General features: G+C 33.8%; 3 protein-coding genes across 7 annotated transcripts; 1 reads left to right on the forward strand and 2 right to left on the reverse strand.

The window, feature by feature from the left end:
• Positions 1-396: 396 nt before the first annotated feature.
• On the reverse strand, positions 397-3,088 carry LOC105174260 (translation initiation factor). Its single transcript, XM_011096297.3, has 6 exons — positions 2,599-3,088; positions 1,291-1,388; positions 1,094-1,165; positions 856-980; positions 697-769; positions 397-605 (listed from the first exon to the last, which is right to left on the reverse strand). The coding sequence occupies exons 1-6, from the start codon at positions 2,915-2,917 to the stop codon at positions 501-503; spliced, it is 792 nt and encodes a 263-aa protein (XP_011094599.1). The 5' UTR covers positions 2,918-3,088; the 3' UTR covers positions 397-500.
• Positions 3,089-3,708: 620 nt separating this feature from the next.
• On the reverse strand, positions 3,709-9,738 carry LOC105174261 (5'-AMP-activated protein kinase-like protein). 5 transcript variants are annotated; one of them, XM_011096298.3, is made up of 13 exons: positions 9,487-9,738; positions 9,203-9,322; positions 8,249-8,390; positions 7,950-8,148; positions 7,313-7,526; positions 6,924-6,987; positions 6,730-6,774; positions 6,585-6,638; positions 5,384-5,503; positions 4,850-4,974; positions 4,516-4,567; positions 3,998-4,144; positions 3,709-3,930 (listed from the first exon to the last, which is right to left on the reverse strand). In XM_011096298.3, the coding sequence occupies exons 1-12, from the start codon at positions 9,639-9,641 to the stop codon at positions 4,046-4,048; spliced, it is 1,389 nt and encodes a 462-aa protein (XP_011094600.1). In that variant the 5' UTR covers positions 9,642-9,738; the 3' UTR covers positions 3,709-3,930; positions 3,998-4,045. The 5 variants fall into 5 exon arrangements, with proteins under 5 accessions (XP_011094600.1, XP_088731692.1, XP_088731691.1 ...); XM_088875566.1 differs by having other exon boundaries at positions 7,950-8,103; positions 8,249-8,417; XM_088875565.1 differs by having other exon boundaries at positions 6,924-6,981; positions 8,249-8,417.
• Positions 9,739-13,203: 3,465 nt separating this feature from the next.
• Positions 13,204-14,972, forward strand: LOC105174354 (transcription factor MYB8). The gene is made up of 3 exons (XM_011096431.3): positions 13,204-13,421; positions 13,535-13,664; positions 13,752-14,972. Exons 1-3 carry the CDS (start codon positions 13,286-13,288, stop codon positions 14,434-14,436), a joined length of 951 nt encoding a protein of 316 aa, XP_011094733.1. The 5' UTR covers positions 13,204-13,285; the 3' UTR covers positions 14,437-14,972.
• The last annotated feature ends 1,472 nt before the right edge of the window (positions 14,973-16,444 follow it).

A 16,444-nucleotide genomic window follows, 5' to 3' on the forward strand; every position in this document is an offset into this window, starting at 1 on the left:
TCTAAAATACCACAATACTACTATTATTATAAACATACTCAATTTTACGCAACATGAATGTGTTTGAAAAACCCACCCCAAGAATGGAATGTAAATATTGGAATATTGTTGCCAACAATTTCTGTATGTGATCATTAATTTTAAGTGAATCTTGTAAAAAAAAAAAAAAAAAAGTTACGAAAGTATATTTTAGTCTATTATGGAGATCTAATGAGTTATTACATAGTAATAACAAATCGTGGATAATGTTTATTCAAATAATTGGAAAAATGCAGGCGTTGAAAAAGATATGGTAAAATTTATTGGAGCTGATGTTCATGTATAATAAGGAGGATCGATCATTTGTTAGCAAGAATTTTTGTTTTGGACTTAGAAAATAATAGGTAAAGATATTCATACTATGCAAGTTATAATCTATATCTCAAGAGTGTAAGCTATAGCGATAATGCCAAAAAATGAGTCTTACTAACAAATATTTCTTATGGTTTTTGTCTTAGATATTAGTAACTCAATCCTAGTTGAAGTCCTAGGGCTGCATGAATGAGGAACAACGTCATAATGCCACTGCCCAAGATTCCATGAGCGTTTCGCAATCCAGGATTCCCCTATACAAAGAAATGTCAGAATCAAACTTGTACGACGGAAAGATGGATTAACAGAAATACTCGGATTTTTGGAGGATTGTATTAAGCTCACCTCAAATAGTGATGGTAATATAGTCTGAATTGTTAAAAGAGCAAGCCCGATGAAGCCTGTTACAGCATGAGGACTGCAAGACAAGGGTGGGAAGGAGGTGATTTGATATGCAAAATTATTGATTTGTAGTGATTTGTGTTTCAGGGAAGGACAAGGTACCTTTCAAAGATGGGCTTGTCTGAAGTGAGAAGAGATGTAATTCCACCAGTAGCTCCAAGAGCAAAGAAGAAAAACATTCCTCCAAGAAGCTTAGGGTGCAAATCTTTGGCCTTGGCCTTCTCCTCCTGGGATCATATCACAAGTACTTTTGAGAAGATCAGTAGGAACGAACAGAAATTAAATGTTAATCAACAAATTTAGACTCCCTGCACGTAAATAATTCTCGTCTTAGCCTTACCACATCATCTGAGAGACGAATGCGAAACCCCAAATAAGTTCCATAACCACCCATGGCAAATAGCACAACAGCCTACAAAAGGATGAGAAGTTTATCTTCTGTATAAAGAGAGTAATAAAAAGATAGATGGTTACATCATTTTTCATGAAGATTGCTGAAAAAGATGCCTTTGGGAACTAGTAGGGAACAAGTCTTACCATGTTCCCAGGATGGCCCCAGTGGACAAGCCAATCAGGGAGGTTCCATGCCTTTACGAGCTCAACGAAAGGGCCGAACAGAGATCTCACAGTTGTAGCTGAATTACATGACCAAATCAATGTATTACAAACACGGAAAGAAATAAGAGATTATTATTATATTGGTCAAAATGAAGCATATGTATAACATAATGTACTCCAGTAGCCAGAACGTCGGATAGATGGGAATCGGATAACATATTATTCTAACAAACATGAGAAGATCAAGTAAGATAAGTCTTTTATGCTGGAAACTCAGCAGCTACTGTCTCATGGTGAATGCAAGATATAATATGTCAACCCTGTATTCAGGCTACGGTTCTTATTTTCAAAGTCCACGTATGAGTAATCTTTTTCTTTTCTAGTTGCAAACAGAGGCCCCAATTCTAAAGCAAGAGTCCTTCATAAGAAGAAGTATTAGCTAATTCAGATCAAAGTCAAATATGCTTAGAATATCTATGTGTTCTGCTGTCCTACTCCAGACTCTTCCAAGAAGTAAGTTACCTGTAGATTGGCTAAAAACAGATTAGCCCAAAGCCATCTAATCAAATCCAAGAATGGATCAAAGTAAGACTATTTGCCAAAAATGCCAGTTTGAGAGTACAAAATGAAATATCTTTTCTGGGCACCAACATTTTCATATATTGCACTATCAACCAGAGATTTTCATTGCTTCAGAAAAAATCTACTGCAACACAAGACACAGAATTGCAAGAATATCTAAATTGTAGGACACACCCAAACTTGTGAAGTCCCACTTCACTTCCCCGAAGGAAAGAATTTAGTGTTGTTTTCATGACATATTGGCATTGAATTCATCAACCTCAATAACATGTAATGAGTAGATCTCCTTGACCCACATTGCGAAGGGAAAAATCTAATTTGGGTTCAGCTAGTTCCTTGTAAAGTACCTATCCCAGAATCCATCCAACACCACAATCGTTGGAATAAACCTAAGAGGCTCATCTGTCCTTCAGTCTCCATTTTTGAGATACTACTCAATAGATTACCACGTCACTAGAATACCAGAAACTTAGAATTAGTTGGCAGGTTATTCAACAATCTTGACCCAACAATAAAATATCAATAGCAATGCATATATGAAATTGTTCAACCCAAAAGCCAGTATTACTACCAGAAGAAATTCACTCAAAAAGTTTTAGGAGGTCAACAAAATATTGAAAATCATTTCTAGTAAAATAAAGCCACACGCTAATCAACTCATCATCACACAACTGGGATGCAGAATCAAATTTCAAGTGGCATTACCTCCAGGAAGAGCACCCAAAAGTAGCAAACTCAAAGGAGAGAATGAATACAAGAGTGTCTCAGATGATTCTTCCAATACTTGATCATTTTCCTCGTCAATTACATCGACACTCTCATAAATCTCGCTGCTTTTGACAGCAAATGTGGATTCAAAAAGACCCCTTCTTCTCTTAGTAGCGGCTAATGCAATCGCTAGTGGTGTACAAGGAATTGGTGAGGAATGTGTTGATGGGAAGTGGGAGGCATGTGAAGTGGAAGGTAGAAGAGAAGGAGATGAGTGTGGTGTGAAAGCAGCCAAAGATGCATTTACCACAGCCATTAAGGGGTTTGAGCTATGTAATTCTGGAGTTTGCTGCTCTCTGTCTTCTACCTGTGGAGTGAGAGAGTGAGTGATATGATATCATATAGAAAAAGGAAGTTTGGAGATAGATAGGGAGGAGAGGTTAGGAAAGGCAAGGAAAGAGACACGACTCCGTAGTCTTTTTTTCAAAATTGAGCAGAATGAACCTTTACGCGTGGCGTCAACACACCTTCTTCCCCGCCTTTTCTTTTTAGTTTATCATCTCTCAATTAGTTTAACTACACCTGAAATCCTTTGGTTTATATATAACGCCCCATGTCGGCCCACGTCCCACATTATGTTACTGATAAGTAATTTCAGTTGTTTATAACTCTTAAATGCATTTTCAATAAAAGTTATTGAGACTAAATTACAACAGATTATTATTCGTGCACGCCACATCATATAAAATTTGTCATTTTAATTGATCTATTTATAAAAAATATTCTATTTATGTATATTTTAAATTCATAAAAACTATTTAAAAAAATATCAACTATGATTAATTATATATTTCTTTTTACATAATTAAATTTAAATTATAGCTAACAAATGAACTCAATTGCAATTATCAACTTATAGTTGTGAACTTCGAGCAGTTGCAAAAATCAATTTTTTGTTGTTGAATTGCATGGAAATTGTTTTATGTGTGGCTTAGGCGGAGTCAATTGTACAACGTATGACCTTATATAAGGTCAGCCATCGCCTGGAAGTGTAGTTTAAGACCAAGTTTTGAGTTGAGGCAATTCTCAGGCAGGAAAGAGAAATCGTTCAGAAAACTTCAGAGGGCAGTGTCATTGACTAATCAAGTTGAAAAACAATCTCATACCCTCACTTTCATACAATTGTATTACCAATCAAATGGCAATTGACTGTGATTTTCCATCAGTTCTAGACAGCAGTGTCAAGGGCTGACAGCAAAATGGTAATCAGAATCTAATGCGGTCTTCTTCTTGTGGATCTCAATCATGTCCATAGCATCACTTGATCAGCTGAGCACAAGAAGCAAGAAAGTTAAAGATGCTCTTAACCGGGAACTTTAACCATACTCCTACATACCTTGTGATTCTGTACAAGATCAGGATATAGCTCACGTGCAAGCACAAATCATCTATCTACTCGAAGAATGTTGTTATGTACAGTATTCCGGGAAATCGACTCCCTTTGAGGATCAATTCTCCAAACACCATCAACAACAAACTTTATCTGCGAGCAAAGAAGGTATTTAGGTTACAAGAGAACTAATAAAATAGTAGCTTGTATCCTGTATAAAGATTTAAAATAGATGAAACTGCAAAGTTGTTCCAGTATGTTTTTTGAAGCAGCAGCCTTTATGCCCTGTGTATTTCTATACACGACATAGCCAAGGATGGGAAGCATTGCATATTGTTCTGAAAGATAACCCAATCAACTCCTGCATCTTTACCAAGAACGAAAACCGCCCTTCCCGAATACGAAATTTGGATATATATTTTTTCTTGATTTTACAAAGTGAGTATACATGTTGAGTCTGTGTAGGGATTACAGCTCAAAGTTTTGAAAATTTTACAACATGCAATTGATTGTAGCTTCCGCACCTCGTAAACCCCAGGATACAGCCACAACACTGCTCGCCAAAGTTGAGATGTCCTGACAAATTTTGCTAGGACAGTTAACTTGTGATTCCCATTGGACTTCAAGAACAAAATGGTGTGAACACCAAGATCATTTTCTCAAGGGTTCAAGAAAAATTTGCAAGTGTATCAAAGTAACGAGCATTCGTCAACATTGAAGGGAGCAAAGAAGCATGGTCAAAGACAAAAGAGGATATATTATTTGTAGAAACCTCCAATTTAAACTAATGGTTAAAAATGTAATCACATGTAAGATATGAAGAGAAGTTGAGCAATAAAGAGAAAAAGAACATGAAACCTCGATCCAGTAGAATCAGTGATACTTGATGATGGCTGTAGATCCATTTTAATCCTTTGCTGCCAGCCATTGAAGCTACCAGCTAGCTCCACAGTTTCCCCATCCCCCGAGTATTGGATGTCAACCTAACAACGAAACCCCTTCACTTAAGTCAGAAAATACTACCTCTGGATTCTAACAGAAAACAAGTCGAATACTGGCAGGCAGGTTGGCAGTTATACCTGCAGCATATATTCTGTAACCGAAATATCAAATAAATGGCTTAAATTGTTATGATTCTCAATGTCTTCAATATGTACCATTATATTCAATAGAAGCTTTATTAAGATATATAGCTGAATAAAATGAAAAATTGTTTCTTGAATATTATGATTATTATCAATTGTCCAAACTTCAGAGCATAGCAAGTTTAGATTTGTGCAAGTTGTGATTGGAGTGAGCAAGCTAAATCTTATTTGGTTTATCAGGATGTTAGCGTCCAGTGTCTTCATTTTCAATCGCAACATATTAAAAATTAAAGAAAATGCGACATACCTCCTTTAGCCCATATAGGGTTTCCTCTGCAGCATGCAGTTCAATCTCTTTCTCAGAAATAAGCTTCTGTGCTTTGCTTATTTCTGTTTCTGCTTTACTTTGCAAAACCGATAAGGCAAGCTGAAAGATAGAAATAAAAAGGAAATCATACATGACCTTTCTGTGGTTGATTTCTTAGAAAAGTTGGCTCTTCTAATGCATGAAATCCATGGGATCAGATTAATAGATAACACATAAATGAGATGATTTTTTATAAAATTTCACAAGACCAAAATAAGATAAATATCAATGCGCGTATTTAAAAAAAAATTAAAAGGAAAAAACACACAAAAAACATAATCATTGTTAAAGCAATTCATTTGATCCTAGCTATCTTTAACACCAATAGCATGCATATCACTTTAACTGCTTAACACCACAACAATGCCCTTGCCACAGAGCAAACACTAAGAAGCCTATATCAGGCAATTTCAGGCTTTTAGTTTATGCTTTCTGGAAAAAATTAACTTGGATCTATGTTTTGCTCACAATGCAAAAATACACTCGTTCTGTTGCTGAATAATCAGCTTTACTCCATTTTCACTCTGTTGTTTAATCAGAGTTTTTCATTTGTTGCTTCACTGAAGAATGTCTCACATACAAAAACACAGTCTCACCTAAACAAACTAACAAAGCCACTTGAAAAACATTTACACTTCACGCACCTATGATATAATCACATTATTCCTGAACACTATATTCCTGAGAACTACAGAATTATCCTGCCACTTCCCTTCCTTTAGATTATTAGCAGAACAGAATACAGTTAAGATACCATAAAATATTTGATAAGACGTGGGGACATGTCGAGGGATAACTCTCAGTTCATCCTCTCAGGGTTCTTGAAGTATGAGTCCTTTTAAAATAGGCCCAGTTTCAGCAATTACTGTGAACACACTATTGTAGAAGTGCGGCAACAGATGATTGCTACTCTAGAAACATATCCAGCCATGCATACCATGAAGAAACCCAGACATATACACTCAGACACATAGAGAGAGGGAGAACAGAACAAAGGATGTCTTTTACTACAGTCCAGTAGAAATTTGCATAAGAAAAGAAATATATGTTGCTCTGAACTATTTACAAAAGAGAGAGTACTTCTCTTTCTTGGGAGATGTAAAGAAGTATCATGTCATGTTGTAATGGTTAAATTAGTTACCTTTTCTTTTTCTATCTGCTGCTTCAGTTGGGTGAGCTCCAATTCCTTCTGATGCTAAGCACAGACAATAACAGCTCATTTAGTTATTAATTAACAAAAATCTACAACACTGGATAAAAAGCAGAGGGTTATCCTCAATTTGTACCAGCAAGAATTTGAGACGCTTAATTTCAGCTTGATTCTCCACTTTCTGTTCTTCCATTCAGGCAGAACTCAGAAATAAATCATAGCAAACATAGATATATTAAGGAAAAATTTGTAAAAAGAATAGAGAAGTCCTGGAAAATCTGTAACAAATTATCAACCAGCTCCAACTGACCAATTATACCATAAACTAACCTCGTCATTTACATCTTGGCCACGACCATTACTTCTTTGTTCTTCAGTTGAAATATAACTGTTCCTTCAAAGTAACCCATATGCAGAAATACAGATAAATAAGAAACAAGTTTGAGAAAGTAAGTGAATTGACATAACTTCTTCAACTATGATACATGGATAGTGAAGTGGGAAGCATAATGCTGTAAAAAAATGGAAAGTAACAAAAAAAAATTTAAAAAGTTCGTGCAATCTCATAGTAACCGTAATACATCTCAAGTGCTCCAATTAGGCTCGGGAAGGCAGGACAAAAGAAAATAAAAATGTATGGTGCCAATCAAGTCTGATGCTGGCATGATAAACACCAAATTACCAACCTGCTTATTGGTCAGAAAGCTAGCCGAACTGACCTGGAGATTCTGTTTTCCAATGCGGGATCTTCGACCTTCTGGACTGATGAAGGAAAATTTCCATTTAAGGTTTCAGCACCACTGGTACTACATAGCATAAGATTTTTCTGTTCATGATAACTGGATCCATATTCTGGTTCATGAGAATCTTCTGATTCAATGTTCCTCTCTGCTTCCTCAGCCTGTTTTTCATTCGTAACTCCAGAGCCAGTATCTGAGAATCAAGATGATACTTCATCTCATATACATGAGGCAACAGCATTTTCTGATAAATGCAAACTATTTGATGCCAGAATCCATGAAAATTTTGACGAAAGTATGGCATAGCTGATGAAAAGGATGGAACATGATTTAACTTTACAATAGGATGGCAAAATTACTGCTTCAACTGCATATCTCACAGTCTCAGAGGAAACCATTAAACTCAGAATGTTACTAACTTAGATGTTACGAAGTCATCGATTTTCATATAGTTTCTTACTGTTATAAGAGCCATTAGAAGTCATAGGATAAAAAAATCCATCCAAAAGCAAGAGAGAAAGATAATAGGACAAGAAGGAAAGAACCAAGTTGTTGAGAGCTAAGCAAAGAATGTTCTAACAGTCAAAGTAGAAAAACTATGCAATCCACAACTTACCTTCAATTTTATCCAATTCCCCATGCTGAATAAATCTAGCCACCTTTTCCTGCAAGGATAAAGTTCTTGACCCTGCAGCAACAGAGCTTTGTTCATCTGGCTTGAACTGTTCATCTGTTTCTGTGCAACCACGGAATTCTTCACCTTGGACGTTCTCATTTGACAATACATCATCATATAAAACTTTCAGCTTATCATTCTGACCTTTTCAGACAACAAACGACTATCAAGCAAATATTTAAAATGCACAAGCTTCACAAATGTGAGAAATACACAAATTTAAGTTGTCCAGGACTCACCTCCAGATCCACCAGCACCTCCATCAATCCAGTCTGACCCGTGTCAATACTGGATCCAGTGAATTTTTCCATGGATGAGGTTGCAAGAAGCTCTTTAATAAATTTGTATCCTCTACGCCTGACTACATTTGCAAGATCTTGCCTACAAATTTCTGGAATTAATAGAATCCTAGAGAAACTACAATTATAAGATGTCCCTCACAATAGGTACATTACATTGGACACAGTTGTAGATGCCACACAACATATAAGCAACCTAACTCTTCAATTCCCATATAATCTCTAAGATTGTCTGTACACTGTTAAAGTACAGCAGGGAATTATATAAATCACACTTTTCACACCACTTGCTTTGGAATCCGTAATGTTCTTGTTAATGCATGAGAGATAAAAGAGACAACCATGGAATTATATTTCCTCCTTCGATCTAGCTCTGATATGGAAATCTGAAACTACAATTTCCTAAACTCCTTTCTGAAAATACCATTTGACAACTATCTTCAATTGTTCTATTAGGTTTAAACTCTGTATGTGTGAGAGAGGGTCAGAGTTAGTTAGTCAGGTAGTTCTTCTTCTCTCAGTTGATATTGGGAATTCTACATGTTGTGATGGTCAATGTTATTCAAACCCCTGCAGCACTAACTCTAGTTCGATTTTTACCCCAAAACCCTTAAAGCTTTTCTAGACTTCCCATTCTGGCACCTTAATTCAATTGTTCCTCAGTGTTACTAAAGGGCCTGCATTCAGCTAGTTGATAACGCAAAGTGGCTTATGCTCGCATTGGGGACACATACATAGCCATAAAATTACATAGAATAGATGAAAAAAATCAAGCAATTCCGATCAGAGCCAGCTATAGTAATCAGAAAATTAGAACCCAAATTCGATAACATCCGCTACAAGAATTTGGTAAAACGAAAATTGAAATGGATTGCAAAGCCATATAACTCAAACCTTCCATGGTGTAAGAGCTCCTTCATGGTGGGCACATGATTTTCTGGAAGACCAACAGAGGATAAGAATTCTCTAATATCATTGTAAAGATCTGCATCGCTCTTCACCTTCCTACTAGCTCTGAAAACAACTCGAGGAGAAACCAAGATACTCAAAATGTCAGAAAATACAAGCAACACCAGAAACCTTTACAGCAAAATAACGACAGAAACACCACAAAACACCCCAACTCTAATGCAAATACATCTTACATGCACGAAAACAAAGGATAAAGAGACGAAAACCTGGGAGATTTCTTGATTGAAGAAGCAAAAACCGTAGAGTAACGGCAGTTTTGGCGGTTGCTAATGTGGGAGTTGGGCAATGGAAGATGAAAAGAAAAGGAACGTCTACGGGAAGAGAGAGGGTGCGAAACGGGGAAATGAAAAAGCGTCGCCATGAGAGAGCAGAGAGCAGCACTCAGGGGTTTAAGTCTCAATTCTGAAGAATCTTTTCCGTTGTATAGTTGAAACTTGAGATCTCCCTCTTCGCCACAAATTTATGAAATGCGCGAATGCCTCTTCTTTATCAGAATTTCAGGGGTACTGGGCCAAGAACATTTTCCATATTGGGCTTAATTTTTATGTTGGGCCCATAAAAGTTTATGGGCTTCATAGCTAGTGGGTTAATGAGCTTTGATGGGCCTACGATGCTTCACGTCAGTTTATTTTTATTTTATTTTAAATTACATTATTCTACTTGTTAGACACCTCAACAGTATATAACACGCGAATTAAAATTCACATTGTTTATTAACTTAGAAATAATATTTTTAATTATTTAAATACAAAATCATAGTTAATAAAAAGAGAGTTCAAATTCTGAAATAAAGAGGAAAAAAAATACACCAAAACAACATCAAATATTAAAAAATATTCCAATTATTGAAACTAAATTTAATTTATTTTGAATGTTAAAAAAATAGGGTAAATTGCAACGATCTCCCCTAAAATTTAGCATAATTATGATTATTCCATCGTCATTTGAAAAATTAATAATACCCTTAATTTCAATGATTATCTAACAATCAGCTCAAGAAATATAAGTGTTCCATTTTTATTAATTTAGACTAACATGTATTGCATTTCTCTGCCCCAAAAATAAATAAATAAATAAATAAAAGGGTGTACTGCATTTCTCTTGTTTTTATAGAGTATAGTCTTTATTTATCTTTTCGTGAGTTTTCAATTTTTCATTTAAAAATGTAATTCACATGGTGGGACCGCCCAGTGACGCAATCCATGACGTTAACTCCCTCTTTTATTTTTTCTCTTTTCCATTTTTCATTCTCAAGAAGAAATTGGAGATGAACCCACCACTTCTTTTGGTTCAGTAATTAAAGTCAAACACTGCAAATACGGCTTTGAATTCTTACATAAAATCTAAATGTATGTCTTAATTCTCATATAATTAAATTTTATTTTTATTAGTAACATGTTAGTTATAGGCCCCTGATTGGATATATGAAGCAAACACCATCCTCCTTACCTAATAGGTTTGCACTTCCATGTATATTTTCTCATTTTTGTAATAAAGAAAGAACTGTGTTGATAGATTATATATTTAAGGACACATTATAAATTATAATTTATAATTCAAATGAGTATTTTGATCAGTTTATCACAAAAATTGAATGAAAACTTGACGAAATTGGCTCGTTGTTAGATGGACGTTAAAATCAAGGATGTATTTGTAATTATGTTAAATGTTAGGGGAGGTAGTTGTAATTTATCCTATATTTAAATTTTAAAAAATATATGAATTTTTTTTGTCTATTTAATAAAATGGTTAATAAACTATTAATTATTTTAATATAGGCATATATATGTATATGTATATGTATATTACTAGCAACAAACAACATTAACATCAAGACTTGACATTTTCTTGACTAATATCTTTTTCTTGTGGCTTACTGAATTAGGCGGCAATAATGAGGTCTGGTTGATGTCAATCTCATACGTTGATTTTCAATTTTCTTGAAAAATATATATAATCAGACAGCATAAATCTAGTGATGTGTTTGTAATTTAGCTAAACATCAATGGATTTTAATTTTATTCAATATATGAAAATTCGTCTCATTTTTATATGAGTTTATTATTTCTTGTAATTTTATAATTTTTAATTATATTAAAATTTTAATTGAATCGATGTATTATTCAACTACTCAATTTTATTCAAACATTAATATATGTAACTATGATTTTTATCTCAAAAAGAAGCAAAATAATCACATTTTGATATAACCTAATTAATGATGAATTCATGATTTTGTAAATTATATGATCTCTTATGGTTTTTACATTTGAACTTCTAGTTATAGAGTGTTATGTATGGAAATTATTTTTCAAAAAAAAATTAAAATTTAGAAAAATATCATATCATTAAGTGATAATTTTATATTTACAAAGTCATTTATTTTTTAAAGAAAAATATTGGACTTTCATTTTATCAAATTCGCTAAAAGTCCCAATTAGGTGTTCCCATGACGACGGGAAATTCAACCAAATCGGCTGAAAAGTCCTAAAATCGCCACTATTTTTCAAATTATAGAATTAAAATTCGAATTTTAATTTGAATAGAACCAAATTGCTACCCATAATTTATAGGAGTAAGGGAATGTTTGTAAAAACTTCTACTTTTAAGTGATTTTTGTAGAAAAAGTTGAAAATTATAAAAGAATTATAAGATTATTTTGATCCTCATTTGTTAAAAGGATACTATTTAGCTAATTATATTATCATTTGTTGTTTGTCAATAATAATTATTTTTTCATATTAAATAATAAATTTCATTATGATTAGTATGTTTCATATTTAATTTTTATAAAATATTAATAGAAAAGTGAATGTTTAATTTAATAATGCTCATATTAACTAATATAATTATTGATTCATGCACAATAAATTAAACTTGCAAGAATACAAAAAAAATATTATTTCTTAATTAATCCTAATTATTGAATTTATATTTTAAATATAAAAAATAAAATTATTATATAATATATATAGCAAATAAAATATAAAAAAAATATTAAATATCAAATATGTGAAATGTAAATTTGATTATTGTTAAATTATTAAAATTATTTAAAAATTTCAATATCAACTTTAAATATGAAATTCTAAAAAGCATGAACAAGAACTCAACATTAAAAAATTGCATTTTTCCGAAAGACTTTTAAACTACCCCTTCGCCTGTCATTATGTTTTTAATTAATTATATATAGTTACCCCTTAATTAAGCTTATCATCACAAGTCCTGCAACTTCCAAAATTTTAATTCCATCTCAGTCCCGACGATCCAGAATTAAATTATTAATCTAATTTAATTATAAATGCAAGTAAGCTGTTTGCATCACAGCCAAACAAAATGAAAGGTGATTGACTTTTATTCTCATAAGTTTATAATATATTATATAATATAATTAACAATAATTAACGTAATTGTCATCCAAAAACCATATTGAATTGGTTGGACCACTTACGTTAATAATTAATGTAGCTCTGAACTGTCCCCAACTTCATATGATTCACGACACAAATTGGAGTGTTTCAGATTCAAAATGAGTTTTTCAAATTAAGCCAAGAAAATTTTAGCTTAGATTGAATATCAATTTGATCCAATCTTGAACAATTATACGGAAAATATAATATATTTATTGTTAATGGATGTATAATTTAAAAAAAAGAATGATTAATCAGATGACAAATATATTACATTTATTTTATAATTAATTTTTTATTCAATCAAACTTGATTTGAGTAAAAAAAAAAGTTCGTTGACCGCTGAATCGCCAAATCATGAAGGGAATTAGAGTTAATTGAGGAAATGAGATTAATTACACTAAATTGAAATTAGAGTGTATGTAGTTTGACTTGTGTTTGTATGACTAGTGATGACTCATCTCAAAATTATAATAATTATATGTATGTATATAATAAGACCGCATCACATGTTGTCTAAAGAAACAATAAGTGTTAATAATAAACCTGCAGCTACGTAACTCTCAGAAGCATCAATCAAGACTTTTCTAGAGAGATGGGAAGAGCTCCATGCTGCGACAAGGCTAATGTGAAGAGAGGGCCATGGTCGCCTGAAGAAGACGCACACCTCAAGGAATACATAGAGAAGCATGGCACTGGTGGCAATTGGATTGCTCTCCCAAGCAAAGCTGGTATGTATATATATATATATATACGGTGATCCATGTTGGTGCTTATAATTCATCATCGTCATTGTCGTCGGCTGTCTCTGTTTGAAGAATTATTACATATGCATCATTTGCAGGTCTGAGGAGATGCGGGAAAAGCTGCAGGCTGAGATGGCTCAACTATCTCAGACCTAACATCAAGCATGGTGAGTTTTCAGATGAAGAAGATAGAATCATTTGCAGTCTTTTTGCTCGCATCGGAAGCAGGTAATTAACATTCATCATCACTTCTAAATACTTCAATTTTTTAGTTGTTTAATTGGGTGTTGATCAGTTTTTGAATGGAAAATGTAGATGGTCAATAATAGCAGGCCAGCTACCGGGCAGAACTGACAACGATATCAAGAACTACTGGAACACCAAACTCAAGAAGAAACTCCTTGGGAAAACTGCTCCTCAACGACCTCAAATCAGCTCTTCATTACCAATATCTAACTATTCACTTCCAGACAAGTCACAATTTTCATCAGCATATGATCAATGTTCTGCCAAAACCAGCAATCTCATGACCAATACCCCTTTCAGGGTTTTCTCCAGAGCATATCATCATCAGGACCCCATATCTTCAGATTTTAATCTCCATCTCCAAGTACAAGATGGATCATGTGTGGGCCCCATCAGTGGTGGTAATTACTATGATCAAGTGATCAAAGATGGTAATAGCAGCAATCTCCTAGTGTTTGGAGGGGAAGCCAGCTGCAGTTCATCTGATGGGAGTTGCAACACCACCACCCAAATTACCATTGGATATCCCACTCCTGCTGCTGATCATGGCAGATTCTTGATCACTACTAATAACACTTGTGCTGCTGATGGGAGAGCAGGAAACGGGTGCTTTAGTGAAAATCCACTTGATTACAGCATTGACGATATTAAGCAGCTGATTAGCACTAACAATATCTGCAACAACATCAACCCGTTCATGGAAACAGCTCATGAGATCAAGACCGAAGACAAAGAGTTAATAATGTACTACTGATGTTTGATGCTGATCGTTGAGGTTCAAATCACAAGATTTCTAGAGTAAGGTGTTGTCATCTGTCCTTGCAGATTTCTATAAATAGGATTAGACTCCGATCATCACTTCATTGGAAAATGGGCTCCTTTTTTTTGGTTTCAATTCTGACAGTACATAATCTCGTCCTTTTGCATTTATTTTTGAAACAATGATGTCTTGAAGAACTCATGTCTGTAGAATTTGATGGAAACTAGAGATTATAACATCCTCCAGCTGAAATCAAGAAATCAGAATTCAATCAATGCTGAGAGATGCCGCCGCCTCATACCCGACTATTTAAATTCAAGCCCTCTGATCATCTGTTATACTAATTAAGTAATTATAAAAGTGGATTTGTATACATGATTAAGAACCTGTATATATGTGTACAGGGGCTACGTTCTTCATATTTTGAATATTTGTTTTTTTTTGTTAGCTTTTCTGACATATATATTTCGTGTATTTACGACCAGCTGTATTAATTGTTTAATAATTGAGATGCCATGAATCTTAAAATATTATCTTGTCCTTGTCAAGGATCAATGCAAGATTTTGTCCCTTGTTAATTTTCACGTTTATTACAAGCCTTGTCATTAATATATATATTAAATAAAACCATTTTGCATATTGCTTCAAAATTTAATCTTTGGCAGAGAATTAATTAATAACTTGTCCAATGTATTTTTAGAAATATATAGATGTGCATCTGATAAACAAATGAACAGATTCTTACGGGTAGCAGTCCAAAAAGCTCCAGAGAAAAAGGTTACCCTCAGTAGATAATGCCTTAGTTAATTATTGGCTAGCTAGCTGGGTTGGGTTTCTGCAATGTTTGGACAACAACTAATAGTTTTTAAATTTCTTCACGAAACAAGATTAACAAAACTAACCAACTGCAACTTTTAATTGTATATATAAAAGCATTGACCTCTTCACCTGTTTGTCTGAGAACCAAGTCATAAATTATTGCAAGTGCCAGCTATTAATTTGAAGCCTGAACAGTAAGACCATGGTGAGGGTTAGAACCAGGTTAAGAACATGCTACACTTGATGTTTTCGGTGCACTGAGTGTATGAATTATATACATATATCAATTGTTCACCTCATAATTGGTGTATTGTGCATCGGATGCATATAGGTACAACATGTAAAAATTTTTTATGCAAATTGATCGAACCTAACTAACTAATCACACAAAAAAATATAATATACTTGTTGTGACCAATCTCATAATAAATATATCGTATTTAATTCAGATTTAGTCACATCTGCTGAATATTTGAGCAAGGATGTCAAAACAGTATAATCCCAGTTTTCCACAAAGCAAAAACCGAGGTTGTCAAAAAAGCAGTAGCTGAAACTCAAGAAGAGGTACTCTAAAGAAAGTACAAAAATGATGATATTCCGCGCCTCTCTTTGTAAAAGTACAGCAAACTTTTGAAACAACACCATACTTTCTTTTAAAGTCAAGTCACTACTAATAATTAACTATTTAATTGAGATAGGATTATCATGCGAGCTGTCAACTACATAGTAAGCAAATAATTCCACTGCTACGTAGAGAAACATTGGTCTTATGTTGCATTTTGCATTATACTTGGTACATGCACGTTGAGAATATATAAAAGATATTTTCTCAAGTATAAATTAAATAATTAATATAAATTTTATACACGTAGCGTAGATATACCAAGTGTAGTACGTGGTGCAATAACGATCTGCAATATTGAAATTTAAATCAGTGTAAAATAGACGGAGGACCCAAAGACACAAATAGTCATGATAGCATCTCACATTTTCCACAGTTTTGATTACAATTTCAGAGGTAAGAAGAAAGTCTCACGGATGGCACAAAACAATAGAACCATTGGATCATCCACTATTGCCACTACGTATAGATGTTGAACCTTTGTCAATGTTAGGTACTGGTTTGAATCTGGAAAGACTTTTTGGTTCAAGAATAATGTGTCTTAGGTTTACAATGAATTTG

The sequence above is a fragment of the Sesamum indicum genome, linkage group LG11 (assembly GCF_026168435.1).
Source record: "Sesamum indicum cultivar Baizhima isolate 11 linkage group LG11, ASM2616843v1, whole genome shotgun sequence".
Lineage (NCBI taxonomy): Eukaryota > Viridiplantae > Streptophyta > Magnoliopsida > Lamiales > Pedaliaceae > Sesamum > Sesamum indicum.